The sequence below is a fragment of the Rhyacophila brunnea genome, unplaced genomic scaffold, assembly GCF_057557595.1.
Source record: "Rhyacophila brunnea isolate RB1 unplaced genomic scaffold, BYU_Rbru_1.0 scaffold_7, whole genome shotgun sequence".
Classification (NCBI taxonomy): domain Eukaryota; kingdom Metazoa; phylum Arthropoda; class Insecta; order Trichoptera; family Rhyacophilidae; genus Rhyacophila; species Rhyacophila brunnea.
The window spans coordinates 12756083-12769291 of NW_028233339.1; the positions used below are offsets into that span (position 1 = coordinate 12756083).

The following is a 13209-nucleotide window of genomic DNA, read 5'->3' on the forward strand; positions in this document are numbered from 1 at the left end:
GTTTGGTGCATACATAAATGGAAGAATTAATTTATGTATTTAACTCAACCTGTATTTATTCTTAACCTATGTGTTGTCGAACTTCAAGTCCATCCATAAATAAACAAGGCAAATATTATCAATTCGAACAGATCATTTTCAATCTGTCACACCGAACATACTAATGTGATGTGTATAATATGTATGCATACTTTGATCTAGGTTTCTATATACATACATTGTCATTAAAGAAAATCTACTTTCTCTTCAAATTTCTTACCTCTTCCCGGCGTTTCAGCCATCTCCCACAAGGACTTTCCTCGAGGATTTCACTTTCATCTTCCGATTCTTCACCACTCTCTCGGGGAGACTTTTGCTCCTTGTCAATACTTCTTGTTCCAGACATAACAAAGCACTACACTTTCTTGTTAGAATAATAACTGCACTTTATAGGCCTTATTAAATTGCAGGAAAAGTGGCAATTACACAAATATATGTTAACTACTGCACACTTCTTTTCCTGGTGATCATATCCAAGGTTATCGCACGTCTGGACGTCATTGATCTTTCATAAAGATTCTACTTTGTGAACGTAAAATATTATACGTACAGACACGGCACACTGGAATTTACGCATCGCTCAAAGGCGAGATAGCATCACACTGAGAACGTTAGTTTTTCAGTATTCATTGTAATTACTAAAAAGTCATCAACCGGCGACAGTTTCCCGATCAGATGAGCGGAACGATACCAGGTGGAACCAGAACAGAATACGAATACACTCATACGACTGCACTGTCACTGTATATGAATATGTACACACATTTAGTACAAATTGACGTTGGGTCCTGCGTTGTGGTCATATTGAACCATAGAGTACAATGATTCAATAATGAATTCTAAGACCTCTTAAATGTGAACACAATAAAAATAATAATTATCATTGTAAGTTACTCAAGGCACGCTGCAATATAGGTACTCAAGCCAGGCTCTTTGTTTGCTGAAATTCAATTCATTCGCATATTTATTTCCACATCTATGAATTAATTCATCTTTTGTTATAGGTATTGTATTGCTTATCTTTTTCCGCATTTTTTTATCATTATTAAAGTGTATTCCAAATAAACAGTATCATATTGTTAAAATGGTTTAGGTACCTAGTACCGACATAATTATAGAATATTATAACATTTCATTTTGTTGTTAGTTTAACTACTCACAATAAAATAAAGTAAATGTTTTGAAGGTTGTAGGTACCTGACATAAGATGTACGTACCTGATGATTAGTTGTTTTATTTGCTGAATTGGATGTTATTAATTTTTGAATTTATTTGTATTATAAGTGATAGAAAATAATGGTCATAATTATACACAATCAATATTTTTTGTAGTAGAACCTAAATTTTGCCGCAAAATGATTTATATTAAATTCATAGATCAATGCTATATTGTCTATGCTTTATTATATTTCTTACGTTTTTATACTGATTTCGTGTAGCTGTGTATTTTGTTTATATATACGGAAGGGTCACGCAATTGCAAATGTATGTATATCCTTCAGAGTTAAATATCGATGTGTGCGTGTTATGTTTTGTGCCTGTGTTTCGAGTTTCGATTGTGGCAAGTGGCTTTTTTAAGGATCGAAATGGTTTAGAAAGTATTAAATATTGTCCATGAGGCTGCATTTGTAAGTATTGTTGGACATGGCATATTGTACACCTCAGGATATATTTAGTTTAACATAACTATTTGATCTTCTTTTTCACGTTTATCTAACATTATTCGTATGTACCAAGGTATAATATTGTCAACCATCATCCTATTCTACTTGCAATATTCATTCCTAAATATATAATCAAAAATAATTTCATAAGCTAACAATTCCGTGTTATGAAAATAACATTAATGTTTTTTTTTATACGATTGTGACATATTGTGTTCCCGATTTCTTTGGTTACCAAATTTTTAAGAATAATAAATACAAAGCTGTCAAACCAGATTCAATAATAATCTCTCGCTTATATTATTTTTATTTTCTTTAAGAATTTCCCAATGATCGTTCTAATAATATATTCGTTTAATTCATCATTAAATCTTTCACGGACCTATTGTAAATATTTTATTTCTATATGGTTGTCTAACCTTACTTTTGATATCCAGTTTTTGATGAACAAAAGCCTAGTAGTATCTACAAATTGTATAATATGGCATAAGTAGTTCAAATTATTATTGATCTGAAAATATTTTATTATTATTTCATCATTATGAAACATATTTGATACAATGGTTGCTTTCCCCAGAGAATTTTCCCACATTCTTCTTATGTCACAATATAGGTAGTGATTGCTGTACACATTTGACAAAAATATGACATTTATTTCTATGTATTTTGTTTTCTTTGCAGGTAGTGTGAATTCATGTTGATATGCTTTGCAAACTTCACTACAATGACTCATGAAAAACCTCTAAACACAGTTTATTTTGACTCACCGGCCCATTCTGACACTCTTCTTTCTGGCCTTAATAGTCTCAGATCCAAAGGACACCTCTTAGATGTTACTTTATATGCCCAAGGACATGCCTTTCAGGTAAATTGATAATTGAAAAAGTGTGCACACTTTTGTCATATCGCCCAAAATATACCAAAACTATTATGGTTTGGTTTAGGCACGGTTTAATTTATTTTTAAAAACTAACCAGCAACCATCTACAATTTGTATTATTAGTTCAATGAAAACAAATAAGTACGACTGACAAATTAGTGTTCACAATTTATGTCTGATCTTAACAGCCTACACCAAGGCCTGAACAAAAATGAACCATAAGTGCGAGTGAGAAAGTATTCGCCACCCTTATAATATTACGATGTGCGCTAGAGTAAGATAAAAGGTTAACAGAAGTGCAGAAGATTTTGTTGTCGGCGTAGCCGAAAATCTTAGTTTGGTTGATATCTTGTGTCGATAAACGGCGAGCGCGTGTTGCTAAAATTACGATTTTTGTATTAAATATAAAGTTAGTGGTAAACATTTTTAGTTAATTCAGTAGTAAAGATGGTGGTGTGTGTTGTATTAAAATATGGTAGCCGTACTGACAAGCAAGATGATGGTATTACGTTTTATAGGTAAGTTGATACATGTTCGTGATAATTTATTTGTATATTATTATATATTTTGATATCAAGTGACCTAGTATTTTTTTTAAATAACTTAAATTATGAATATCTTTACCTAATGGTTGCATTTTGACCGCTTAAAAATACTATATAACGTAAAAAAATAGAAAATTATAATTTAATCCTGAGCGTCTAGTGCGAGCACTTTGGGCAAGCACTAGCGAAATGGTTTATGGGCTCAAACATTTGTATACGAATACGTTTGCTCGCCCACAAACCAAACGCACTGCACACAGCGTCATTTAGCAATGCAATGGGTGACGTCTAGATGTATCTATAAGGCCTACACCCCTCGCCACAGCTGTATGGGCATGGTAACCTGTGTTCGATTCGATTTGACAAAAATACTGCAAACATTTTCAGTCATACTTATTTGTTTTCGTTTAATTAAAAATACAAATTGCAGATGGTGTTGGTTAATTTTTTTAAATTCATTAAGCCCTGCCCAAGCCAAACCATCATAGATAAAAAATATTCTTCTATCTATAAAATATTTTTGGACTATTTATTATGGCTAGGTTTACACAGGATTTAATTGAATTTTAAAAACCAACATTATCTGCAATTTGTAGTCTTAGTTCAATGAAAAGAAATACGTATTAGGACAAAGTTTAATGTGCACTATTTATGTCGCATCTTAACAGACTACCTCCACCCTTCGCCACTGCCATGCGGATGCCTAGCTCCCTCGGTGATCACCTAATTATATAAATAAAAAGTATTTCAAGTTATACACATTTATATTTTTATAAAAATCTATGTTTTTTAAAATAAATATAAAAAAGATTATTATAAAATCTAAACGGTCAAAAATTTAAAACTTAATAAACTAAATTTTAATAATAAATATGACCATAAATATAATGTAATAATGACGTTATTCGTGACATAAATATGTAACAAATTCACATTTTTTTTACAATTGTAAGCTTATCTTTGACGTTAAAAAAAAAATCTTTTTAATGTTTTCAGATACATATTTATTAATTAATACAGTTGAAACTGTAAATTATCAAAAAAATGTTTCAAATTGCAAGCTTCGTATTTTTCCGCTAGGTGCCTCTGCTGGCATCCCTCTCCCCCTTAAGACGGTACTTCAGTAAAACGGCAAATAATTTTCAACTATAGGTGCGACGAAATTTTGGACTCGCTGGCAATCGGAGAGCAAACGTCGAGCTGCGAACACGTCAATTTGTTTCGTGATGGCGATGGGGGTATTAATTCTTAAATCGTGTAAAGATGCCTAAAAAACGTTACCCATTTATTTGAAAAAGAAAACATGTCTATGAATATATTATTATTGTTACTGATAGAACAATAAACAGAACATTAAATAGACACATGTTGGATTTATATGACAAATTATATTTCGTTTGACATGCGTCATTTGCACCCGCAATCCGCGTATCGCCTAGCCCCGATCTTTTTAGACCGTGCCTCAACTGAGGTATAGCCTTAAATATTTTAGCACAGTGCATAAAAAAAACAACAAGTAATACCATTAGATTTCCTATTGTGAATGGTGGTTACTGAATAATTATCTTCATATACTTTGAATTATCGTGATTGTAATGTTCAATATTAAATAAAATTAAGTAGCCGGACCACACCACTCCATCTAGCACAGGAGATGTTATTGGAATATTTTTATCTAGTCCTCTTCAATATAATATTGTGAAAAAACAGCAATCAGCGCAGAACCTATTTGGAAAACGTTCTAAAATTCAATTATCACCACCTATTATGGTATGTATGAGTTTTTTGTCTATATTTATAGTTACTTTCCTGTTTTGTTTTTTAGGCTCATCGTGCCGTTCTTGCATCATGTAGTGACTACTTCCGTGCTATGTTCACCGATGCCATGTTGGAATCTAAGCAAAGCGAAATCAATTTGAATGGAGTCACGGCGGAGGGGATGAGGCTCCTCCTCGACTATGCATACACGTCGAAGCTGGGATTGAACTTGGCCAACATTCAAGATGTCTTATCTGCTGCTAGCCACGTGCAAGTTGTGGCCATCGTGGAGGCGTGCTCAAACTATTTACAAGCTCAATTAGATTTAGAAAACTGCGTCGATATTGTCACCATTGCAGAGACTTATTCGTTGAATCAATTGAGACGCAAAGTTTACAGATTTATCAGCGGCCATTTGCAAGAATTTTCCAATTCAAATGAATTCTACAGACTTGCACCTCAACAATTGGAGCATTTGCTAGCGTGTGACTTTCCAGTTGACTGTCCTGAAACTGAAGTTTTAAGAATTGTTCTGAGATGGCTTAGGTATCACGATAACATAGGGTGAGTAAAATGAACTATCTGCTCTGTAGGTGGAGCTTTTATATATAACAATTACTCTGAAAAACTGGTTTCTAAGCTTATGGATTAAATCAGTTGCAAGTTTAACGCTTGTGCTCCATGGGTATAGAAGGAGTGCAGGTCAATTGTATCGGTGCGAGAATTGACAAGTGTTGTGCAATTGGATGGTTATAGCAGCAGAATCCAAGCACAATATGAGTTGGATGCTTTGTCAGAATCAATTTTCCATTCCTGTTTATTAGTAAGTACACACGCACGTTCTTGCTCGATGGTTTTACGCTGATTCCAACATGTCTCAACGTGTGTACCATCTGGCTCGATGGTTTTTTGTTCGACATCGAACAAATTGTGCTATCCGAAAAAGATTGAAGGTCTGTAATTCTTGCGCGATGTAATTTGAGTGAGGGAGTGAGGATGCACCGGCAATGCTAGTGTAGCCTCGCTCTCACTTGTGGTCGTGGAGGTGCGATGGTGGCCTCACAGCATCTTGTGTCGAGTTGGTCGACTGTGTGGAGGCAACGACGAGCATGCTTCCAAGTCAACATGCTCGATCGAGCAAGAACGTGCGTCGGTACTAGGCTTATGATTCAGTCCAGAATCAGCATGCATGGACTGAAATTTTAACCGAACATTTGCTGTAGCAATTAAGAAGCATGTTGCTTTTCCACTAGGCAAACACTATGATCGCGAGTTACCCACAGTCTCGGTGTTAACTGTCACCACCCTGATCACCGCCTGCCAACCTCATGTCGACACAACATGTGCTGGTTTTCTGAATCGGAATGTCTCACTTGAGATAAAAATACTTATTTAAATAATATTGAGATAAAAACACTTTTGCGGTAGTGTTACAAGCATAAAAGAAGTTTTTTATGCAATGAATTATCAATATTTTGATAATGTAAATACATAATAAACTAAATGTAGATTTTCGTTGATAATGCACAAACTGTGCACTTCCATGCAGTCACAATTAGGGAATCCAATCCCGAGCCAAAATTCTGATCCCGGTATTTCGGGATTACAATTTGACAATCATGGGATCCCGGGATTGGCATTATTTTCCATTGTTAATATAAAAATTTTATATTTACAAATAGCATTGATAAAATCGGACAAAAATAAATCTAGTATAATTTATACTATTTAAGACATTTATTATTTAATATTGTATGTCTTAATCTTGGAAATACATAAGTTTAATAGAGTAAATAATATTATAATATAAATAATAATGTGAATTTAATGAGATTGCTGTTTCTGATAGTAAAGACTTAATGAATGGATTAGCGAGATTTAAAATAGTAAAGCAAATAATCATGGTGTACTTAATATTATGGCCTCTCCACTTCATAAATCTAATTAGTCAGCCAAATATGAAACTGCCGTAAAATGACGAAGAAGATGAGTAAGTAGCACCTATGTATTCCTAATATTTTCAAACTATCTTTCCAGATACAAACAGAAACTATCTTACGCAATGAGATTTTTACGCCGTGTACATTTTTCGGAGATGTCAAAATGGGAAATCGAATCTGTTTTACAAAAATCATTTTCCGGAGCTACACGGCAGGATCAACAAATTTACTGCCATATTTTAAGAGACGCCTGCCATCAGGTCAGCCTGAATACGCGCACTGGACCCTCTTCCGAAAATAATCCGCTCGTGAATTCGAGGGGCATGGAGTTGGCTGTCGTCAAAGTCGGAGGCTTCGGGATCAGCGGGATAACAAATGAGATAACATATTTTTTACCGAGCAAGGGTAAATGGAAAACACTGACTACTATTCCTCATTTGGAGCAGTGTAATTTTGGGACGGCCGTTTTGGAAAATGAACTTTACGTCGTGGGAGGTTGCTTCAACCAATCTTTGCAAGAAAACATTCATCCATTTGGGTTCAGATACAGTCCTCGCTACAACAAATGGACCACACTGGCTCCCATGCAAAGAGAGCGGTGCAGATTTTCATTAAATGTGGTATGTTTTATCGATATAGATTATAGAATATACCTTTGCAAAGCAAAACACTTTTAATTAATTTATAACATGAAATAACTAAATGAGAATACAATATATTATTATCTACTGTAGTAGAAATTTTGTTTAATTCGGACCAAGGACCGACAAAAACACTAGTTTAGAATAAAAATATTTAATAAAATTGCAGTTCTTTGTATTCTTATTAATATGTACAAGATATTAAAAAAATTAATGAGTTTCGTCAAAAAGTTATTTCGATGATGATGGCTTCATAAAATCCAACAAATTCGTCTGACGACACAATGCCTTCTTTTTTTCACGCAGAATTTCTACATAGCAAGCTAATAATTTTTAGCGTAAGTCGTGGTATTACTGTCTAATACAAACATACACCACAATATTTAATTGCCAATAATGCATCAGTTGAAAACAAATGAGGGGATATTTCATGTTATCAAGTAATGCCATTTTTCAGATGGGGGATCACCTGTATGCCATCGGCGGGGTCAGCGAAGTGGAGGGAGAGGGCGGGGAGGAGGAGAGTGCATGCGAGCGGTATGACCCAGCGACGGACGCGTGGCGAACAATTCGTTCCCTCCCGGGTGGCAGGTCTCAGCACGCAGGCTGTGCATCGCCTCCGCCCGCCTCCTTCCTTCTCATCTCAGGCGGGCTTCATTTCGATCAGGTGCTCTCCTCAATGAGAGCATACAACACAGTCACCGACGCCTGGGAGTCCCGTCAACCGTTACTCACCCCCCGAGCTGATCACGCCATGCTGGCCATCGGAGACAAGATCTATGCCTGTGGGGGGTGGTATGAAGATGCTGACAGCGGGAACAGAGTTCTAGCCGACACCATCGACGCGTATGACGCTGCCACTGACCGGTGGGAGACTGTGACGCGGGTGCCCACTCCGAGATACCACGCGGGCGTGGTGAGTGTGGAGACCAAGATCTATCTGATCGGAGGCTTCCACAGTGATGCCATGTTCGATCGCGCTACCGCAGCAATCGAGTGCTACGACCTCGAGACCGATGTCTGGATCACCGGCGAAAACTATCCTCAGGATATTTGGGAGCACACTTGTGCCACCCTTTACGTGCCCAGATGCAGAGACGACATGGACGTGCTGACTGACGCCAAAGACCACCGCACTTTATAACCTGTTGGCCCACTCTTCTGCTTCTCGTGAATAATTGAACTCTTCATTTCGTTTTACTCTCTTTGCATTCTTGGAAATTTTTTCATCAGACATCGAAAGCGGTTTATGCTTTTTTTGTGTGAAATTTTATAGAAAATCTTTATCATTCTATATATTATACTAAATTTAAGTACAAATAATGCATACTTACTACCTTAATTGTATAATTGAGGACCTGAGGGAGGAATCGTAAGAATCGTAAGAGTAACCGAGTTGGGTAAATTAATGTGAAAGTTAAATTAACAATTGTAAATTCTACATACCTAACCATTTTCAACATTCTTCTTATTTATAGAATATCAAAATAATAGTTAGGTAATGCAAAATGGGATAGTGTGTTTTTGCATCTCTTCAAAGCAAAAATGTCTTCAGACTGAAATATAATAACTTATCTACATTCATCCTGAAAGAAATGAGTGTAAAGAATGTTTAAAATTTGGTGGGTGCAATAAAATAGCAGTTGATTTATTTAGCCAAACCAAAAATCTGGAATTACTCTCTACACAATTTCTGTATGCGATTGTTTGAAAAACTTGTGTGGACACACACAGAGGAAACGTTGCTCCTAGCTCATTTTCTTATTTACATGCCACTTGTCCCATTTTAATCTTCAGTCCCTCAATTATTAGTTGTAAACATTGGCATAAATTGATGGCTATATGGCGCCGCTCACGTTGATTAAGAAAAGAAAGATGTTTGTGTATTGATAAGAATTAAATTATCTTGCCTAGGTGAATCTCATTTTTTTGGATTAATATATTATTTATAAATTTAATATAGTCTGTAAGCGCCATCGACTGATAAACAGTTTGCTATGAGTACTTATCGATAATTATTATGTATATTTATTTTATTTGTTAAATCATGTACCTATATGTACTATAATTACTCCTAAGCGGAGCATAATATGGGCCTTCACAGAGTGGAGGGTATATTAATAGACCTTTTATGGGGAATGGTTTTTTTTTATCCATTAGCCCTATTCATTGGACTCACAGTCTGGATCAAAATGTCGGCTGAAAAACATTTTTTTCAGATGCAAGATCGAATCTACGCTTGCATTACCATCTATGCCACCATAGGCAGCAAAATCACTATAAAATTGTGGCTCCTATTTTAACGGTGAGTGCAATACTATTGCGGATTTACTGGAGGCATCTAGCGTCAAAATACGAAAGATGAAATTTTGTATATTTTTCTGGTAATTGACATTTATATTAGTACGTATCTAAGAACACATAGAAAAGTAAATATTTTTAAAATTCAAATCTAAACTTGCAATTTATAAATTTTTTTATAAAATGCGCATCATTATAATGTTGTTCAATAAGTTCTCTCGAAGATCAGAAGTTCACATAAAGATTTTTTAATAAAACATGGTTCTATTCATATTTTCTATTTTAATTTATAGATATCGATTTTTCTAATAAACAAAAATGTATTTGGTATTGTGACCTTACTGAAGGTCGATTCGATCTAATGAGAAAAGATTTGAAGTTTTGTATTTTTTTATTTTTTGAATAAATCAATGTTTTATTTTAAATATAAAATACATTAAAATTATGAATTATTGGAAAATCTTTACGACGACGTAATGTTTACGTGAACTTCGTAAGAACTAATAACTAAACTATATTTTTAAAAAGTAAATTATCAGAAAATTGCAATAAATTGTACGTTTCAGGTTCTGTCCATAAGTATTACGCTCCATCCTAAAGTAAATATTTACTTTTCATAACTTTACATTGCAATTAATCGGAATAATCTTGTCGAATAAAAATTTGGCATTCGGCATATTGTGTAGTAGAAAATCATTTTCGATTGATAAAAGATGTACAAACTGATGGTTCAATCGTGTCATGAAGTATGAATATAATGACTCGAATGATGGAGAACTCCTAATGTTTTTTTTTATATATTGGTTTACAATGTACTTGAGCAATGATGTATTTGTAATTTTATATACTCTGTACACATAGGCTGACAATCCAGTCAGTGTTATTAAAATAACATTTATATTTCACTTCCATCATCATCATCATTAATTTTGTGTAGTCAAGTATTGGCTATTGGAGATATTTATTTTATAATGCTTACAATACTGTTGTCTAAAATTAATAAACCAATGGGAGTATTTTTGAATAATGTTTATATCTACATGTGAAATTTTCAAAGATGTTGAAGAAAACCTTTTTTTTATAGAGATGGAGCCTAAACGTTATGAAAATCGGGCAAAAAGGCCCTCTGCAGATCTATTCTAATGTAACCCTTGAAATCGAGATTTGCTGATGTATTATGTATATCTTGGGAAATTAAACGTCAAAAATAGTATTTGTTAATACCGTTTCTGATGACAACAAGCTGTAATTTTTGCATAAAATATTTTCAATAAATTAGATTCATATTTTGATATAATATCGTCGCCCTCAAGGAAGAACTCACCAAATACAGTTTTTGCTCAAAATGAGTTATTTATACAGAAAATCTTGCAATTTTTAACTCTATCTTAGAAAAAATCACCAAAATTCTATCTATAGGTTTTATGTTAAAAATTACAAAAACAAAAAATTCACCAACTACATAGAAAAGATATTTGTGTTATGGAAAAAGTCAGGAAAAAGGTTACATTTTTTAATGTAATGTACATAAAAATAACCAATCAAACAAAAAAAACCGTTTCCTTCTATGTATTTTCGTTTTATAATGAGAGCAATTTAAAATTTTCAAAAAGTTTAAAAGTCGATTATCTCAGGATTTTACTTTTGTTGGTTGGTGATTTCTTCCTTGAGGGCGACGATATGTTGTATGCGACATCAGACTAATCTGATTTAATTCCATTAATATTGCAACGATTTGAACAAAATGTGCAGCATTGTAACATTTGTTGATTTTTTTTGACCATAATAAGATCATAGGGCCTCCACAGTGGCTGGAGGTTTATATTAAGGCCGTACATCAGTTGAGGCACGGTCTACAAAGATCGTTGCTAGGCGATGCGCGGATTGCGGGTCGCGGGTGCAAATGACGCCTGTCAAACGAAATATTATTTGTCATATAAATCCAACATACGTCCATCTTATGTTCTGTTTATTGTTCTATTAGTAACAATAATAATATATTCATTGACATGTTTTCTTTTAAAAGTAAATGGGTAACGTTTTTAGTCATCTTTACACGATTTAAGAATTAATTGGCCCATCGCCATCACGAAGCAGAGTGACGTGTTTCTAGCTCGACGTTCTCTCACTGAATGCGAGCGAGTCCAAAATTTCGTTGCGCCTACAGTTAAAAATTATTTGCCGTTTCACCGATGCGTCACCTTAACAGATTTTTTTTTTAATTGGATGTTGGCCACTAGCTCAACCTATTGGGTCCATACTCTGACCCCAAATACAAATTGAAAAACAATACGACGTGTATTTGCCAGACCCAGGATTCGAACCTGGGACCCGCGACATTATAAGCTGACGCGGAAGCCTGATCGCTGATTATGCGCCATAATTATTTAGGTTAGCACAAAAGTCAATTTGACGGTCTATGTATTTGCAAAAGTCATTACCCATGCGGTAACACTGCACTGGCCAAATTTTCCTGCAATAACTGAATATTTTTGTTTAGCAGGTGTTACCTTGCAATTTGGATAACTGTTATGCACCTTGACATACGATACATTACACAATGGGGTTATCTCCGATCTAGAATAATAATAAAACGTTACGGTGTTACGTAGTTAGAATAGGTCTGTTGTGACCACTAATTTTCATACAAAATCTGAAATGAGTAACAATCTTATACATTTTTTGCATACAAAAATGGCAGATTTGAAATTCGAATTCAGCTATTTTTATACGAAAACCACAGGTTTCGATTGGGAGAAGATTCTACAACTTTGAAAATTTCCCATTTTTAAATTTGAGAGTGCCATGAACAATTAATGAACGATATTGTTATGAACCCAATATGTATAATAAGATGTTTTGTTACATTTCCACTATTAGCGTAAGGCTTGAGTGTACGAGCGGGCGGTGGGGCGGCAGCGGCGTGCCCAACTCAAACGTATAACCGTGTGTGAAATGTTCGGACAATGTCTTTTTCGGGCATTTCACACACGGTTATACGTTTGAGTTACGCACGCCGCTGCCGCCCTCTCGTGCACTCAAGCCTTATGCTTATTGTTTAGCCGGCTCGCATGTCAGAACTCGTCTCGCCTAAAAACGTGTCGAATACGTCGACGTCACATCATCGTTATTTAACGAAACAACAAATCATATCTTGCCAAATGGAGCTCCGCAGATTGATCGAATGCAACTGTTTCGTCTGAAAAAAACATCTAGCTGTTGCATTCGACATGTTGCATCCTTCTCAGGCTCCGAGTCGGAGGGTCGAAGTCACAAAGAAACACCTACGAATTGGTCAGTCCTATACCGGCTCGCCGATCACCGCATTCAAATATCAATACGTCTCGAAGGCTACACGCAACTATCGCTAGATAGATGTGCGAGGTTGTGTCATGCAACACTGGCCGGCCGGTCTCGGAAGTTTTGATTTATGGCTATCAG

The 13209-nt window shown here is 35.1% G+C and overlaps 2 protein-coding genes across 2 annotated transcripts in view; one reads left to right on the plus strand and one right to left on the minus strand.

The window, feature by feature from the left end:
- Madm (MLF1-adaptor molecule) overlaps positions 1-784 on the minus strand; it is a 189397-nt gene extending 188613 nt beyond the window's left edge. Inside the window, exon 1 of the mRNA XM_085957536.1 lies at positions 260-784. Within this exon, the coding sequence (XP_085813662.1) occupies positions 260-385 (126 nt within the window). The 5' untranslated portion in view covers positions 386-784. The remainder of the gene's footprint in view (positions 1-259) is intronic.
- Positions 785-1514: 730 nt separating this feature from the next.
- Positions 1515-10069, plus strand: LOC147064511 (kelch-like protein 26). The gene is made up of 5 exons (XM_085957755.1): positions 1515-1667; positions 2385-2568; positions 4954-5450; positions 6924-7446; positions 7925-10069. Exons 2-5 carry the CDS (start codon positions 2398-2400, stop codon positions 8609-8611), a joined length of 1878 nt encoding a protein of 625 aa, XP_085813881.1. The 5' UTR covers positions 1515-1667; positions 2385-2397; the 3' UTR covers positions 8612-10069.
- Positions 10070-13209: the final 3140 nt, after the last annotated feature.

Bases quoted from the DNA above. Each gene is read 5' to 3' on its own strand.
- LOC147064511 (XM_085957755.1), top strand. From the start codon at position 2,398: ATGTTGATATGCTTTGCAAACTTCACTACAATGACTCATGAAAAACCT. The intron at 5,451-6,923 runs GTGAGTAAAATG...CTATCTTTCCAG, and splicing joins AGGTATCACGATAACATAGG to ATACAAACAGAAACTATCTT. The intron at 7,447-7,924 runs GTATGTTTTATC...GCCATTTTTCAG, and splicing joins GCAGATTTTCATTAAATGTG to ATGGGGGATCACCTGTATGC.